The sequence below is a fragment of the Anabrus simplex genome, chromosome 3 (assembly GCF_040414725.1).
Source record: "Anabrus simplex isolate iqAnaSimp1 chromosome 3, ASM4041472v1, whole genome shotgun sequence".
In the NCBI taxonomy this organism is placed as follows: domain Eukaryota; kingdom Metazoa; phylum Arthropoda; class Insecta; order Orthoptera; family Tettigoniidae; genus Anabrus; species Anabrus simplex.
The window spans coordinates 333802495-333821259 of NC_090267.1; the positions used below are offsets into that span (position 1 = coordinate 333802495).

General features: G+C 40.9%; 1 protein-coding gene across 1 annotated transcript; it reads right to left on the reverse strand.

The window, feature by feature from the left end:
- Positions 1–351: 351 nt before the first annotated feature.
- Positions 352–5018, reverse strand: LOC136866334 (CAP-Gly domain-containing linker protein 1-like). The gene is made up of 2 exons (XM_067143193.2): positions 4947–5018; positions 352–1034 (listed from the first exon to the last, which is right to left on the reverse strand). The coding sequence occupies exons 1-2, from the start codon at positions 4995–4997 to the stop codon at positions 393–395; spliced, it is 693 nt and encodes a 230-aa protein (XP_066999294.2). The 5' UTR covers positions 4998–5018; the 3' UTR covers positions 352–392.
- Positions 5019–18765: the final 13747 nt, after the last annotated feature.

The window sequence follows — 18765 nt, forward strand, 5'->3', positions numbered from 1 at the left end:
TAATGGGATTCATAGCAGGTATCGAGTGCCCTTAAGGTAGTTTAAGGCTGGGTTAAGGATGAACGACCTCCAAGACAGTTTTGCAACTGCAGCAAGTGTAAAACGTTACCTGCCTTAGATACCTTAGGTCCTGGGCTTTCCTAATTCATCCCCGCTAACGATGCTAACATACGCAACCTAGCAAAATTCGAACTGCGTTGGCTGTTATCAAATTTTGGAATACGGGTTTATAGATTTCCTTTTAGGGGCAGACTGTAGAAGCTTTACCATGCCTGTTGATATTTTCTTGCGAGATATGGATCAATTGAGCCGAACTGGGAAATAAAATAAATAAAATGTTCAAAAAAAATTTTTAATTATTATTTTGAAGTCATGTATGTGTAGTTTACAAGTTACTGCGAACTGATCTCTTGGATCTTCTGTTGGATACACTGTACCTCTTCCTTGATGGTATCCTGAGTAGTAGAAACAGCTGAGCTCATCTCGGCCTGGGCGCATGTGTTGAACTGGCTCTCAGCAGGGGCGAAGTCCTGAGCGAATGTGGTGGCATCAGACTTAACTTTATTGCCCATAGTGGCTGCCTGCTTGGACACCTCAGAGATGACTTTCATTTGGCAGGAAGGGTTGATGAAGCCACACGCTGAGAAGTTCTTAGCGGCCTCAGTGGCGAATGCTTGAACCTGCTGCATGTCACCGTCCAACAGATCGAGGTCAGGTTGCATGGTTTCGCGAAGAGTGGACAAACACTCCGCGAGGCCGGAGGTACTGGCGTTCTTCACTTTGTCGAATGCCTCCTGGGCCGTATTCTGACACTCAGTGATGTTAGCACCAAGCTCCTGGGCCTGTTCGACGTATTTCTGAACGGTCTCTGCAGCTTTGTCTTCTACCTCCTGGACTTTCTCCTGGATGCTGTCCATGATGTTGGATGCACTGTTCTCCAAGTCGGCCAGTTTCTCCTTGATTGTGGCCATTGTTTTGTTCATTGCCGTGCCCATCTGTCCAATGATGTCGTCGATGACGTTGGCTTCTGAGGCCTGAAACAAAATTTAAGATTAATTTTTATGTTAGTGGTGAAATTCCTGGCCTAGCTTTTAGCTAGCCTGTTTCTAGCCTCCCCGACCTTCGTCTGAATATAAAGATGATGGAATCACGACCATCGTTAAACGCCGAGAGGTAGGTCTTAACTCGATAGTTAAATGGGGAATACATTTCCAACCCATTGATTATCACAATGCGCACAGTATTTTGTATTGTTTTCCTAATGCTTGATCTCAGTTGCGAATTATGAAACGGCTTGTACGTGTTTGTAGGCTATTGTATTTGGCAACATGGCGCCACATATCAGAGTTTGGAAGACGAATAATTGCAATAAAATATCAGTTTACAAACATTTACGAGGAGCGACTATCCCAATGCCCCACATGCATCCCTGAACTCGGCGGTGGAGGGAGGATTGAAGAAGAAGAATAGAGGAAGAAGAAAGGGAAGAGGGCATGAGGCCCTCTGCTTAATCTGACATTTTTTACTCTTTATTTGTTCAGCTGCATCACTTTCTTTTCTGACTTCCCTGGGTTTATTTTGTTTCTTTTTGACCGCTGCTAAATTAGATTTGCAAGGCTTAGGTCGTTTATAGGTTCGATAACTTTCAAGGCCTTCAATTATTTCAATATTTGAAGAATTCAACTTTTTCCCTCTTTCCTATCTGTCAAACTACCTCTTTCTCGTCCATTGTCAGCATAGTTCTTTATTTCAAGTTAACCCATTTGAATCTTTGAATTAGTATTTCTTGAGCAGAGCAAAGGTACATCAATACTACACATGTACAAAATAATTTACAGCTGGTTAATTTCGAGTATTACAATGATTCAGAAGATTGCTCTGCTCAAGAAATACTAATTATGATTTTTATTTAGATTTTTATCGATTAATAAGTATAATATGCTCTTGTTTTAGCCTGCCTGGTGGCCATCATCGTTAAGGCGTGTCTAAAGAGCATGGTTAGCCGGTTCGTGCTCAGTTGGTTAGAAAATATTTCACCATTAGAATGTTGGCCGGTAAGTTAGGAGAGGTGGTGATATACAATATCTGATCACTAGATTGCGTACCAAAAGTCTGGATTGTATTCCAAACCTCTCCGCAATGTTCATATGGAGTGAGGGCGGATGATGCTGTTGATGGTAATTCCTCCGTCGGATGGGGATGTAAAGCCTTCAGCAGATCACTTGGTGCTATTTGATAGGAGTAGGTTATGTACCGGCACCCATCCTACTATCATAATCACTCCTCCGATGAAGTTGCCGTCAGGAAGTGCACCCGGCCTTAAAATCTCGTTACGACGATTCATCTCATTTCATACCGACCCCGTAGAGAATCGGGACAAGGTTTGGTCATGCACACACAATGTGTTCAACGTATTCCAGATATTTATTTTCATTTTCTGATAATAGTTAAAACAATTAAATGAATGGCATGTACAAAGCTGACCCAATTTTAACATTACTTATTCTCTAAATGCCGAGCGATTTGATCACGCGGTTGGGATCACATAGCTGTGAGTTTGCATTAGGGAGATGGTGGGTTTGAGTCGTACCATCGGTAGCCCTGAAGATGGTTTTCCGTGGTTTACAACTTTCACACCTGGCTGTACCTTAAGTAAGGATACGTTCGCTACTTTTCCTATCCTTGCATCACCGAAAAAACTTCGATGTATTAGTGCAATGTTAAACTATTAGCATGACGAATAGAATACCAAGTGTGATAACTCCGCTCTCTTTGTAGTTGGTGGTCCTGCCGGAGTGTGGCGCTGCAGTCTCAACGATCCTACTGCAACGACACGTGCACCCAATTGTCGGCAAAGGTATAGGGAGCGTGCGTGAAGTCGTGGTGATAATTTTAACGCCTGTTAGTTTGTTTTAATATTTTCTGAAAGTCTATGTTAGTATCTGTGCAGTGCTTTGTGTGCAATCAACTAGTTTTCTATTATTTCGAGAAAATGGCGTACTGTTTCGTTCCTGGTTGTAAATCGGGTTACGGAAGGAAGCGTGATGGTAGACGATATTTTACACCGTCAAACGGAAATAATCTGTTTGCGAAGTGGGCTAGAGTTATACCGCGAAAAGATAAGCAATTGTCGGCCAAAAGCAGAATATGTGAGCTGCATTTTTTGGCTGATTTAAATATAAAGGCGGACTGTTTCGTTGTGAATGGTGAAAACATTGAACTTCCTCGTGTGAGGTGGAAAATAAAACCAGGAGCGGTGCCTCATATATTTTTAAATTCAACGAAATACCTATCCACTGAGGTAAACTCGCGAAAGCCACCCAGTAGCGAAAAGAGTGAGGACAGTATCAAGAGGATAAGGAACGAGATTCACGAAGTAAGTGAAGCAGTGATGACAACAGTAGGCGGTGAAGTTCAAGTTCAAGGTCAGCCTAGTTGTAGTCAAATTCAGGGTCAGTCTAGTTCTCTTACCGATGCCAAAAAGATAATAATCTCGACGAGAAAAAACTAAAGAATGCAACTCGTAATTTAATGCGAGCTGAATGCAGTCTTTTCTCAGCCAAAGCTAGAATTAATTTCCTACAGGGGCAAATTAAGGACACCGAATTTCAATTTGTAGATTGTGAATTTCTTAGTAAGAAGCAGAAAATTATTACACTGTATTAAAGAAATGTCAAGTAAAATCTCCCAATGGTATGAGGTACAGTAGTGATTATTTGGGGGGAGTTTATTAGAATAACATCACCTAGAGGATAGGATATGGGCATAATTTTTTACCTCTTCCCCCACAAAACCATGTGAGGAAACTATACAAAGGACGTAAATGTCCCTATGGTGTAAATTCTCATCGCTTAAGTGCTATTTCAGATTATTTTAAGGATGAAATGGACGATAATAAACGGTACGGGATAGCTGTATTCGATGAGGTTAAATTAAGAGATTCAATTTAATGTGGGGCGATATTTTTTTACAAGTGTCTTGACTAGATTGAGGCTATGTCAGTTGTGCCATCAGGAGCTGGCTGTTGTATTGAACACACTTTGGACATTATTCCAAAACTGGTCTCACATTATAGTGCCGATTCTTCTTCAGAGCGGGAGAGATCCGCAGAGAAACGCAAGCTCGACATTCTGCGAAGTCTACTCGTAAACTATCGAAAGTGGCCTCAAACTAGTTTTGGTCAGTAATTTACTTCATTTAATTTATTTGAGAAAAGTGTCAATTTACAGTCTGGTGTATGTTTAATTTGCTCAGTTTAAAAGGGATTCTTTAGCCGAAGTATGTAAAGCACAATATTGCTTTCGCTTTTCGTAATGTTTCGTTTTATTTCGTGTGTTCTCTTATTAAAGTTCAAAGATATTTCTTCGAGCCGACTAATAATAGTATTTATAACTCTCTGACAGTGTTATTCATGTGTTGTATTTGATTATTTGCGTATCAATGTAATTTCCATTAAATCAGCTGACCCTGTAGCGTTGGTGTTAGGCTCCACTAGCGCCGCTCTGCGGGAGAGCGCTTGAACTCGGTGAGTGATCTCACTAGATATTCTATTCATGTTTTTAGCAACAAGTAAAAATTCTATAAATCCCCGGCACGAAAGTTTATATAGTTATTAGTCGTTAAGATCTGTAATAAGACTTTTCAGTGCAGGTTGAACATCGATATCCGTTAAATGTGAGTGAATGCAACACAGTTCGTAAACGCGATCCCACCAGAGGTTACAATAGAGATGAAAAAAGAAGAAGAATACGACGACGAAGAGGAAGAAGAAGAGGCATCATTATAAAATAGTGGAAGGCGTGAGAGTAATTGGTGCCGGTCGTTTAGCTGAAGGCTTTTTACACAAACGATAGGAATTAGAATGCCGGTTCCATTCTGTAGCGGAGTTAGGGCACTCAACTCCCCTTAAGACCAATATACGACGAATGTACTAAACAGGAACTCACCTGGACGGCGAACAGAGCCACGAAGAGGACTGCAAAGCACTTGGAGACCATGGTGATGCTAGGAGCTTGGTAGAGTGTGTGTTCTCCAGAATTGATCATCCTTTATATACCTATCTGTGTTCGACAGATAATTCGGGTATTGACACAAGCAGGACCAAGGTGAAGAACATATGTTTTGTTAAATTGCTAATGTAAGCATGCGGCAAGTGTATTTTACACGACGATGATTTTACTGAAAGTGAATATTGTTTTAATTACGTATTAGAGGTAACTAACCTTCGCGCACGTTATCTGACGTATTATCATTGTAAAGCAGTCAGACAAATATATTTCATTTAAAATATTCTTATTAAAATTGAACGGAAGTTCAACTCTCAATGGATTAAGTTATGGAAGCACTGTTTTTTCTGGAACCGATACATTTTCCATAAAACGAAAACAAACCAAACCCCACGGCCCACCAGCCCCGAAGGACCATGTCCTACCAAGCGGTCGCTGCTTAGCCCGAAGACCTGCAGATGTGTCCTGTAGTCAGCACGACTAATCCTTTAGGTCGTTATTCTTGGCAGGGGTCGCTATCTCACCGTTAGATGGCTTCAATTGTAATCACGTGGGCTGAGTGGACCTCGAACCAACCGCGGATCCAGGTCAAAATCCCTGGGAATAGAACACGGGGTCTTCGGGCAAGAGGCAGGCACGCTACCCCTACACCGTGGGGCCGGCATAAATTTTCCATGAAGCACGTGTTAATATTCGCTTCTTTAAGCGGTCACCTGAAATCGCGATCAGCGGCCAAACACATTTTACAAAGTGTCAAACGGTCAATAATAACCGCTCCGAATACATTACTCATCTCAGAGACTGACATACACACCAAGAAAATCGACCTTTTTCACATCTGACCATTCAAACAGTACTGTTGTTTCTCACTTCTCAGGTACAATAAATGCCATCCTTTTTTACCATCCTCTCTTCTCCGTAACCCACCAGTAAAATAAATAAACATAAATTGTACATTACACGTGTCTGTGAATGAGATGTCGTGATTGAAAAAAACTGACAATATGCGAAGTCAATTAAGAATATTTCTTGGTCGGAATAATGTTTGAAAATGTGCCCGTTTTTGTACTGTATTCAGTCAGTGAATGTGTGATTTGTCAAGGGTTGTTTTAATTTTGAAGGGGACGAGAAAAGTGAATCTTGAAAGCGATAAAGGAGTTTCAAAAAGGAAACTTGCCAAAATTGACAAATATGTCAGGGGACAAGTGAATAGCGCAATATATAGCCAATGTGCCACTTTTTTGGTTAATAGTATGGCGAGAATTCAGTCTCGCCCTGAATAAACTTTAGAATCTTTTGAATCTGTTGCTAAGAACAAATGTGAAAAGATCACAAAACAAACCACACCGAAAGATGTTTATTGAAAATTAAGTGAATACAATGGCATTGTACATTACGTTTAAAATAGCCTGCTCTAGGTAAGCAGGTCCTATGTAATAATGCCGTGGAACAGACCTCTTCCTTGTTTCCAAACTTTACCTAATTCAGTGTCCACCTGTATTAACGGCCATTGTTTCGAAAGAGCGACCTGATGGCCGCTTTAGGCAAGTTTCACTGTATATGAATTTGGACTTGAATAGCCCAGACGCTAAACCGACTTCCTTATCGTACCAGATGGGCCTGTGCAGCTGAGATGGTAAATGCGTGCTCAGTTCACTCAGAAGTTTCAGGAGGTGAAATGGACTGTTTCGCTATTGACCTATCCAAGGCTTTTGATAGGGTAGATTAAGGAGATTACTGATGAAAATGAGGGCTACTGGACTAGTCAAAAGAGTGGTTAAATGGATGACTGTATTTCTAGAAAACAGAACTCAGAGAATTATAGTAGGTGAAGCGTTATCTGATCCTATAATGATTAAGAGAAGGATTCCGCAGGACAGTATTATTGGACTTTAGTTTTCTTATATCGAGGGTGTCGCAGGAGGAATGATCACTATTCAGGGACATGACAGGAACGATCATCATCATCATCATCATCTGTTTACCCTCCAGGTTCGGTTTTTCCCTCGGACTTAGCGAGGGATCCCATCTCTACCGCCTCAAGGGCAGTGTCCTGGAGCTTCAGACTCTTGGTCGGGGGATACAACTGGGGAGTATGACCAGTACCTCGCCCAGGCGGCCTCACCTGCTATGCTGAACAGGGGCCTTGTGGAGGGATGGGAAGATTGGAAGGGATAGGCAAGGAAGAGGGAAGGAAGCGGCCGTGGCCTTAAGGTAGGTACCATCCCGGCATTCGCCTGGAGGAGAAGTGGGAAACCACGGAAAACCACTTCCAGGATGGCTGAGGTGGGAATCGAACCCACCTCTACTCAGTTGACCTCCCGAGGCTGAGTGGACCCCGTTCCAGCCCTCGTACCACTTTTCAAATTTCGTGGCAGAGCCGGGAATCGAACCCGGGCCTCCGGGGGTGGCAGCTAATCACGCTAACCACTACACCACAGAGGCGGACCAGGAACGATCAACTGAAGCAAAAACTTCATATGGACATGTGCCCTATTCCGAATGGCTTTCGAGATAGGACACGTTCAATGTACTTTTGCTTTTGGGCTAGTGGCGTCCGGCTCCATGGCTAAATGGTTAGCGTGCTGGCCTTTGGTCACAGGGATCCCGGGTTCGATTCCCGGCAGGGTCTGGAATTTTAACCTTAACTGGTTAAATTCGCTGGCACGGGGGCTGTGTGTACGCGCAGGTCGCCTACGGATGTCAAATCAAAAGACCTGCATCCGGCGAGCCGAACTTGTCCTTGGACACTCCCGGCACTAAAAGCCATACGCCAATTTTTGTTTTGGGCTAGTGGCGCGCACGTATGTGTCTTACCGACCCAACCTCTATGACGTTTTGAAATAAGTACACATTTCCGCATATAATGTTCCACATACACGTGTTTGTGGGACATTAATACGTGTAAAATGTCGCAGTATGCTAGTAGTAGGACTACGCTGCACCAGTCAAAAATGTGTGGCTGTTCCTGCTCATATTTCGGAACTACACGTTCAGAAGGAAAATAGGAACATGGGGGAAGACCTGTTTCACGCAATGTGCTGAAAATCCTGGTAAGCACTCTAAGATTAGGAACTCGACACGTCGGAAAGCGCCGCCGGTATTCCTCGACAGCAGCAGGAGCACTCTCATTGCAGAAGCTGTAAACATGCACCATATCCGGATATTCTTCATTGGTTTAGATGTGTGGTATTTTAGTCAGCGCATGTACGAACACAGTTAACCAATGCTTCTGTCTGATACACTCTCGGTCCCTCGCACTACTTCACTCACAACACAACTCCTCCCTTTTTTCCCCTCCCATAACTCTGTTCCACTTTCTTTTCCTATCCAATACTCCGCATTTCCCTTTCCTAACTTTCACTTCCTCCTACTTCCACACTTCTCAGCAACTGATCCCTGTTTCTCGTCTTGCCTCGGTTATTCTACCTGCAGTGACTCGTACCGATTTCTCACAGACACCAGTCCTGCATTCTGATCCTGAATAGAGCCCTTAGCCTGCAATCTTCATCCCCTTAAAACATTAGACCGCCTGTCTTCTACAATTCCTCCCTTTCCTTCTCATCCCTCTTTTACTCCTACTGTATCCTGTACATTTTTGAGGGAGGGCTACTTTCCTTCCTGTCCTCTGAGAGAATCCTAATTATCTTCCTGAAACTCTCCAACTCCTCCCTCATACTCCTTAATGCTTGCCCACACCCACAGTTCCTATACTTGGACTCCTTAGTCATTCTTTACGGAATAATGAGAAGAAAAGTAAAAATATCTTATCTTATTCTGTGCAAAATAAAAATGAAAGGAAAAAAATGTCTAAGATTGTTCACAAGGATCACACAAACAAGGCAATTAATATAAGCTACACTACAATACTACTTACTTGTAAGTATTTTCTACAGCACCCTAACAGGATGAAAATTGCTGTTAATTACTGAAAACCGAAAGTAATACACAAGAATTAGGCCTATACAATTCTAAACTGCTCTTAAATCTATCCTAATTACTACAACAGAATTCTAGTAAGAGAGTTAATGCAGATACCACAGATAGTACTGATACTATACTACACAAATATTTCACAATAACAGAATAAACACACTAATTTCTAATAAGATACTATAATACACTGCAATAATTGTAAACTACGTTCAGACTACGTTCAGATACTACAATATACTACAATAATTTTAAACTACGTTCAGTCGTTTCCTAATTACAACACTAATTACTAAGCACAAACAGAAATGGAAATTACAATTAAAGTTTGAAATTGATGGGGTGATGGTACCTCATGGGGAACACCGTAAGTACCTAGATGTTGTTATAAGCAATGATCTTTTTGGGGTAATCATATTAACGAGGTTTTTATGGAAGTTTAGAGATGTCTTCACATTGTTATGAGAGTATTTAGGGGTTGTACTAAGGATGTAAAGGAGAGGGCGTGTAAGGTTCTAGTAAGATCCCAGTTAGAATATAGTTCCAGTGTATGGAGCCCATCCCAAGACTTCTTGATACGAGAACTGGAAAAGATCCAAAAGAAAGCAGCACGATTTGCGCCGGGTGATTTCTGACAAACGAGGAGTGTTAGGAACATTTGCGAACTATGTGCTGGGAAGACTTGGGAGTTGGGAGACGAGATACTTGACTATGTGGTATGTTTCGAGCTGTCAATGGAAATGTGGAGTGGAATGACATTAGTAGACGAACTAACAAATGTACCCATTCCTCGCTACGGTATTCTACACTGTGTAGGGATTTCTGCGTAAATTGCTGTACACGCGGGGACTGCGATTTTATTATACTGTTATCGAAGAAACGCTATTGGGAGGACTCCATACGTTCTTTCCCATGTAAGGTGCGAGTTGTGGAGTTGTGATGATAACCGCAGGCTCACTTGGCTACTGCTATTCACAATCGAGTTTTGGAAGTTTCATTATAATGGCTGCTCTTTCTAACGTATAAGAGGCGGAGAAAGGACAATATGTTGTAGATATATTCATTCTGAGTTCGATTGTGTAATCCGTTTTGTGATACTTCTTACCGGTTAGCCGCCAAATATCTCTAAACAAAGGTCTGCACCGTCATTAAAATTGTCTCCAATAGATTTTTTCGGGAGTACAAAGTGAAAAATGTAAGCATCTTTAAATTTTTCTGTCTGTTACAGGCCAAGAAGTATAATTTTCCAAATTTCAGTTTTCTATCTCGTCTGGTAGATTGTCCCGCCATCTTGAATTGGGGAGAAGGGGATAAATATGATGACTTTCATGACACGTTTCTGTCTACAAAACTTATAAGTTTTTGGATAAATATATCGAATTGCGTTCTTACGCTGAACCCGAAGTTTGAAACCTCCCAGCGTGCCTCCTCAGGGAATTTTGTGATTTTTCGAATTTTCTAGGGATCCTGAGGTCATCAGCTCCTCTGGAACCAAGTTGTAAGTTTGTAGGATACCTGGAAGTGCCTCATTAATTCAGGTCTATTTTATTTTTTAATACATTTATATTGTGCCGTTCCATTGTCCTGATTACTAATACACGGAGCGAATGAAATTAAATAGTACGCATTTAATCGTCAGAAAAATACAAGTTATACGATACAGGTGCAATTCGAATCATAGTGGCCGTGACCGAGACAAAATGTATCTTTTAAAATTGTTAGCACCAACACTGGGAACAAGAGATAATTGATTTTGAGAAGACAGGCGAAAGAAAACTGCAGATACAATTTCAAGAAGAGAAGAGTTATTTGGAAGTCAAACGATGTATTAATCTGAAGAAAATCGAAGGAACAGCAATTATATACCTAATATTATTGAGTTGTAGGACATCAAGTTCGTAAAGATAGATCATTTATCGCCAGTAATAAATCAGAAGAGGTTAATAATATGAATGCATACCGTACGCCCACCTTTTAGCGATACATAGACACCCTTGTGCTGAATATGTTCAAGGTAGGTAGAGTATAATAGGTAGGCCATTCCCGCTCACAGCGCTCTCATTGGTTGATCGCGCGTGACGTAGTCGGGAGGGCTCGAAGCGTGCGCCTGCATGGCCTGCATGGCCTGCATGCAGCATAAACCTCGATAACTAGGAAAAATAACTTCAATTTATGATAAATAATTAAAAGGTTGGCCTTATCATAATAAAGTGGTATTTTACATACCACATGCAATCAGCGATATAATACTGTTGATAGAAAATAGAAGAAACTTTGAGTAATTACATTTTAAAAGCCGGCTGTTAGAACAATACAAACATAGAAACACTGGAATAGTTATTGGTTTAATTGTATTTAAAACTCACGTTTTGATTACTTAGCAAGTTGTTGAAGAAGGTGAAACTGCCCACAGTCGACACTTTTTTGGTGAATACTTCTTCATAGCATCTATATGATGTTTCTTGTTGAGGTGACGTATTCTAATGAAAGTTCTGACGTACAACAATATAATATTCTCCTCAATTTCTGGAAATTTTGATTTTATTATAGAAGTCAAAATCTGCATTACTCTTTCACATTTAGAAATACAAAGCCCGTTAAAACTACCAAACAGTACCTCAAACTGCATAATTTTTGATACCATTCTTCGGTTGGACGAGTAAGGCCTCCTTTTGAAATGATTGATAACCAGTTGTGAGGCACGTCCTATGGCAAGGCAAACATTTCACTTTTATCACCCAAACTGTCATCAACAGAGCGGCATTGGAATGCCAAGTAGCCTGCTAGGTATTTAATTGCATCCTGGTTTACGTCTTCAGTTTCGAAGTCCTGACTCTAGTCTTCCATCCTTAACAACTCCAACGTTTCTTTCTGTTCATCTACGGGTACAGGTGTTAACGGCCCCTCAAAAACACCTATACATAGTTCATTGCTTACGAAGCTCAAGAAATCTTCTTCATTATCAGTATCAGGATAAAAAAATTCCCTATCACTCGGCAATGAATTATTTTCAGCAAACTTTTTCGTTGACCAAATCTCACTTGTGTAATCAGGTAATCACCTCCAGAAAGCGCTCCTTAAGTTTAAGCCGTATCCACTCCTTTTCATCTTTAGGCGCCCTGGAGTTCAACACGTCGAAGGTGTCATTGACTAGCTCGATAAAGTTGCTTTCAGCGTCCTTGTTTAAAGTATACCGCACTGCCAGAGCCGTGCGCATGGAAAATAACTGCGCGGCCATTCTCACATTCTGACGGGATCTGTTTGTTAGACTCAGACGAGCCTCATTAATATGATGTGTAGTTAATAGGTCACCTGTTTGAGTTTGTAATAGGTGTTATATTGTCTATTTCGGAAATTCTGAACCATCAGCTAACGTCAAACCTTCATCTAAAAAGTGGTTTCTCAATAATTTCAAGATGTGGGGTACATCCAAGGCCAACTAGTGCGGCTTTGGTACATCACAGAACACCCACACCTTGCTTTTATCATCCACTGGATTGGCCAAAAAGCTCTTGTACTTGTGCAAGTTTAGTTCCTTCCACACATTGGTATTTTTGCCCCCCATGTCACAAGTTACTGCGACTGCTTCCATGCAGCAAAGAGCCCTCGAACCATCGCTACCTAACGTTGCTGTGAGGCCCTAGTATGCGGTCATCAGATGAATCGTATGAAATACGTCAGTCTATATTCATTTCATCAAATGTCAAAACCGCGATATTTTCAGACTCCCTGTAATGTACTGCGCTCCTCACGTTTTGGAAATCTGTGGTACAAGACACCAGTTGTTTTCGATCCACAATTAGTACATTGTGCCGTAGCACAATTAACTTTATATTTAGAAACCTTACTCATCTTTAACACAACAACCAACACAATACGGAAAATGTTACAAAACTGCGTACCGCAAAATAGATCTATAATGAAAGCGAGTTCCTTATAGTTCACCGCTACAGCTGCCGACAGGAGAGACCTCCACGTGACGTCAGCATGAGGCGACGATATGCTGGAAGCAAAGCGCGGGAGTCGGGAATGAGCCCCCCTGGAATATGTTAACCTCGGGCAACGACATTAAAGAAATCTGAATTGAGTCGATAATATGATCGATCGATATGAATGTTCTAAACCTTTATTACCTTAAGCCAACAACTGTGTCATACACACTTTATGTAGCATTATATAACATGTCTCGATGCGAATCTTGTTTCCAGCATGAATTATATAGTTTGGCTTTGCTGTGTAAACAACAACAGTACTAGTACCTAAAAGACATGTTATACGTACAGCAGTTCATTGAGGAATTCACACGCGTAGAGAAAGATACCCTGCCTTTTCATGACATACCTTCAGTGTCATTCTGGTATAATTTTTGAATTTTGCTTCTTTGTCTGGTTTGTTACGTTTTATGCTTTTGGCTACTTATGGCTACTTTCTAAGAACTGCTGTGCGAAATGTAGCACAGACGTCCGTTGGTTGCGGTGGACAATATCTCTACAGCATCCTCTGCCTGTCGTAAGGGGCCACTAAATGGGGTAACCCCAGATTCTCAAGTTGAGAACACCTGCCCCTGGTTGAGTGTAGCATTCCTTCCACATACGGTATCCTACCAGCTTTACCACTTTAATTTTTCTACCGGACCTCTCTTGGTCAAACCTCGCCTGACTTCATTCGACTGAATTCATAGCCTATATTTATTTATTTATTTATTTATTTATTTATTTATTTATTTATTTATTTTAACCTTGCACACCTTCTCAAACACCGTACTCCATCACACAACGACTTCTGCAGAGTCTTTCTATGGCAGATTCAGAGGAAATAAGCATATGTTTTGCCTACAAGTGTCATGGCTGCCAGTAGTTCAAGTAGATTCAAAGATGGCCATCAGATTAGCAGTCTATATTTTTAATGTCGTTGACCTCGGGTATCTTCGAGATTCGTATTGGCAACCTTTGAAACACAAACTATGAATCGCTTATGCATCGCTGTGTGACATCTGGCGTACACTTTAGGTACTAGTACTGTTGTTGTTTACAGAGCAAAGCCAAACTATATAATTCATGCTGGAAACAAGATTCGCATCGAGACATGTTATATAATGCTACATAAAGTGTGTATGACACAGTTGTTGGCTTAAGATAATAAAGGTTTAGAACATTCATATCGATCGATCATATTATCGACTCAATTCAGATTTCATTTTCATTCAGTTGGCAGTATTACCGGAACCGTGATAGCTCCCTCCTTACTCCACCCTCCGTCCAAAGAAATATCGCTAAAAGGTGCGCGGACTATATGTATAAATAAGATACATATTGGTAGACATGAGAGATAGATGTTGATCCGTGAAATGATATTTTGTTTTGTGAGAAGTGAACTGAATTATGCGTTACTGTAAATGAAATAAGAAATACTGACATGTGGTGCGGTAAATATATATATAAAGAAATATGAGGAAATGTGAAATGATAGAGTATTGTAATATGAAGGAAAGAATTGATGCATTATATTAAATGCGAAGGAATCTGGAGGAAGGATTTGTATATATGTTAATAAATAAAGAGTAGTTTAGTAGCACAGACGTGGATCAATGGTAGATTTTGTGGTGATAATGATGTTTACGTAATAAGTAATCCATATCGCATGGGAAATGGCATCATGATACGGTACTTACGAGCTATTGATAGGGATTGGTCATCAAAAATAAATCCAATAACCCATGATCTTCAATCATATGGCAATTTTAATGAAAAATTCATATTATTTAAGTGGCTTAAGGTAATTGTAGCTAATATAACATGTTATTAGTGACATATATACTTTAATGTCTTCTTGATAATATCTTATGACTAATAAGGACTCAGAATTTTCATCCATGGTATTCACTACAAACCTATGCAAGATTGATTGAATTTTATGAGATTAATAGACTAGAATTGCAATTTAATTATGAAGCTACCGTGACTATTTAGGACAATCTCACTCATTTCTAAAGTAGATATAGAATATGTTGACGATTATCTTATAATTTAGAAGATATAAAATGATATGTAGCCAATGAATGCTACACAGGAATGAAACTGATCTTATTCTGCATGCGCCTAATTTGTGAAGACAGATCAAAGCAATCGTTCTTAATATCAGGAAGCTAGTTCATGAATAAGTGAGATACATTTTTGTTAAGAAGAATTAATCTAGTTTAACAAGTCCAATCCACACAGACTTCCCCCTATGGGTGGGGGCGGTAGAATAACACCCACGGTATCCCCTGCCTGCCATAAGAGGCGAGTAAAAGGGGCCCCAGGGGCTCTGAATTTTGGAGCGTGGGTTGGCGACCACGGGGCACTAAGCTGAGTCCTGGCATTGCTTCCACTTACTTGTGCCAGGCTCCTCACTTTCATCTATCCTATCCGACCTCTCTCGGTCAACTCTTATTCTTTTCCGACCCCGACGCTATTAGGTTTGCGAGGGCTAGGGAGTCTTTTATTTTCACGCCCTTCGTGGCCTTGCCTTCCTTTGGCCGATATCTTCATTTTTCGAAGTGTCGGATCCCTTCCATTTTTTCCCTTCTGATTAGTGTTAAAGAGAGGATGGTTACCTAGTTGTACTTCCTCTTAAAACAATAATCACCATCACCACCACCACACAAACTTGTAAAGTGTGATCTATGTAATTTTAAAATGAGACGTTAAAGCTAAGCTGACTTAACTACCCTTTTCAATGAATATTGTGACAACTTTTATGATAAAAATATTATTGAACAAATAATTTAAAAGATAATATTTCAATTTCGTCGATATTTTCAAACTTATAGCAAATCATATATTTAAGTTATCCATCATATTTATCTCCTGAATAAATGATAGTGAGATATTATTATTTATAGATTTTGATATAGTATGTAAGTTATGGTCCGCCTCTGTGGTGTAGTGGTTAGTGTGATTAGCTGCCACCCCCGGAGGCCCGGGTTCGATTCCCGGCTCTGCCACGAAATTTGAAAAGTGGTACGAGGGCTGGAACGGGGTCCACTCAGCCTCGGGAGGTCAACTGAGTAGAGGTAGGTTCGATTCCCACCTCAGCCATCCTGGAAGTGGTTTTCCGTGGTTTCCCACTTCTCCTCCAGGCGAATGCCGGGATGGTACCTAACTTAAGGCCACGGCCGCTTCCTTCCCTCTTCCTTGCCTCTCCCTTCCAATCTTCCCATCCCTCCACAAGGCCCCTGTTCAGCATAGCAGGTGAGGCCGCCTGGGCGAGGTACTGGTCATACTCCCCAGTTGTATCCCCCGACCAAGAGTCTGAAGCTCCAGGACACTGCCCTTGAGGCGGTAGAGGTGGGTTCCCTCGCTAAGTCCGAGGGAAAAACCGAACCTGGAGGGTAAACAGATGATGATGATGATGATGTAAGTTATGATTATGGCAATGTTAATATATATACCGATACTGCAATTGACAAGCGATAGAGACGTCTATCAGATTTATCTTGGGGAATGGAAGCGTTGCTTTGAATAATCCTTTCTGAATTCGCGGTAAAAAAAAAAAAAAAACAACATATTATTTGTTACAAACCCTGAGATGCCTACCGAACCTAAACGTGGATTTTTCTTTGACGCCAAGAGACTAGGACTCGGGAAATGGCGCAATATATAGATCGCTTTAAATCGACTTGCTTTTATTTTGTATATACCGTACTGTAGATGACAAATAAGCATGGGTACGTTTATAAGTGCAGACCTTCATTTCGAGATTTACTACTCCTAAAAGGTATATAATTTCGATAAACGGTTTTGCACCTTTATCGTTCTATATGTTTAGTCCTAAACCATTTTCTCGTATCTCCCATATTGGTGGGTTATATTGAGTTAGAATATTTGAAGAGGGTAAAATTTGGGTACATCTTAACACTTTACATTATTTTTTGCATACGTATGTGGAAGCTAGAATCATGATATTTGGCTCGCATATGGCCATCGGTCGTGTGAATGTGCGTGCCCAATTTGATAACACTCCTTCCTATAAGTGGGTCAAACTATATGGGTAAATATCACAAAACTTGCGTAAATTGAGAAACACAGCCAAGTGTAACATATAAGGGAGAGAGATATGCCAAAAATTCATAGGACCGAAGTTGTAGATCACTCCAAAATGAACCAAGGTTGTGCCATCCGTTACCGTTTAGCCACCAAATACCTCGAAACAAAGGTCTGCAACGTCTTTAAAATACCGGGCGAGTTGGCCGTGCGCGTAGAGGCGCGCGGCTGTGAGCTTGCATCCGGGAGATAGTAGGTTCGAATCCCACTATCGGCAGCCCTGAAAATGTTTTTCCGTGGTTTCCCATTTTCACACCAGGCAAATGCTGGGGCTGTACCTTAATTAAGGCCACGGCCGCTTTCTTCCACCTCCTAGGCCTTTCCTATCCCATCGTCGCCATAAGACCTATCTGTGTCGGCGCGACGTAAAGCCCCTAGCAAAAAAAATATCGTCTTTAAAATTGCCTCCACATTTCGATATTTTTCTGGGGTAAAAAATTAAATTTTTAACATCTTGGAATTTTTCCGTGGGTTACAGGTTAAAAGTTATACTTTCGCCAAATTTCTATTTCTTAGCTCATCTGTCAGATTGTGTTGCCACCTAGATTTGGGATAATTTTCTGAAAGTTTTTAAGCCCACCAAACCTATAGGTTATCGCTTTGAATAAATATATACGACTGCGATCTTATGCTGAGCCCAAAATTTGAAGACCCATCCCCAGTGTGACACCCTCAGGGAATTTTGAGAATTTTCGATTTTTCTAGGGATCCTGAAGTCATCGCCTTCTCTGGTACCATGTTGTAAGTTTCTGAGATGCATGGAAGCGCCTCATTAATTCACGTCTATTTTCATTTTTATACCTTGATATATAGATCGCTCCAAACTGACTTGCTTTTGTATATATAGAAAAGATTGAACGGAGCTTTTGAAAGTAGGAAAGCTCATAATATGAAGGTGAAGATGGAATTCAATAGGACAAATTAGGGCCAATATTCTATAAGACGAGGGTTAAGGGACTGGAATAAATTATCACGGTAAATGGTCGATAAATTTCCAAGTTCTTCGAAAACGTTTAAGAAGTTACTAGGTAAACAATTGATAGGGATGAATATTGAAATTTCACGACCGTATTGTAATCGAAATCGACTTTTAACCTATTAGGTCGTGTTACGTACATTTACGTAGTACGTGTTGAAGAGATGTTAAATTGATTTCGAATTGATAGGGGAATCTGCCCCTGGACTGTAAATGCAAATCATTGATGATTGATTGATTGATTGATTGATTGACTGACTGACTGACTGACTGATTGATTGATTGAACGATTGATTGATATTGTTTCAATTCCCTCTTAATAAGACGAAATATTTAGAAATGACAACTTCAGTTTTAGTACCAGGTTATTTCCCGGGCTGGGCTTAGAAGTAATCACTCTATCCAGCTTAGTGCGGATACTTTATCGTCCTCATCTCCAAGGTCGTCATGTCCAGTTCAGGGTTTATCTTTGTTACTGTGCCAGTGATGAAGGTATTGGTCAAGTAAATTTTTGTTGCTATTGCTGTAACATTGCACCAAGTCAGTTAGCTCTTTCGGAGACGAGCAGGTAGGACAGGGCTAGGACTGGGAAGAAGGTACACGTGGCATTAATTAAGGTACAGCCGGAGCATTTGCCTGGTGGGAAAATGGGACACCACCGAAATCCATCGTTAGGGCTGCCGACGATGGGGTTCGAACTCATTATCTTCCGAATGTAAGCTAACAGCTACGTTACGCGAACCGTGTAGCCAACAAGCTTGGTCAA

Excerpts from the sequence above, each read along its gene's own strand:
- LOC136866334 (XM_067143193.2), bottom strand. The coding sequence starts at position 4,997 with ATGGTCTCCAAGTGCTTTGCAGTCCTCTTCGTGGCTCTGTTCGCCGTC. Across the intron at positions 1,035-4,946 it reads TGGCTCTGTTCGCCGTCCAG|GCCTCAGAAGCCAACGTCAT; the intron begins GTGAGTTCCTGT and ends ATTTTGTTTCAG.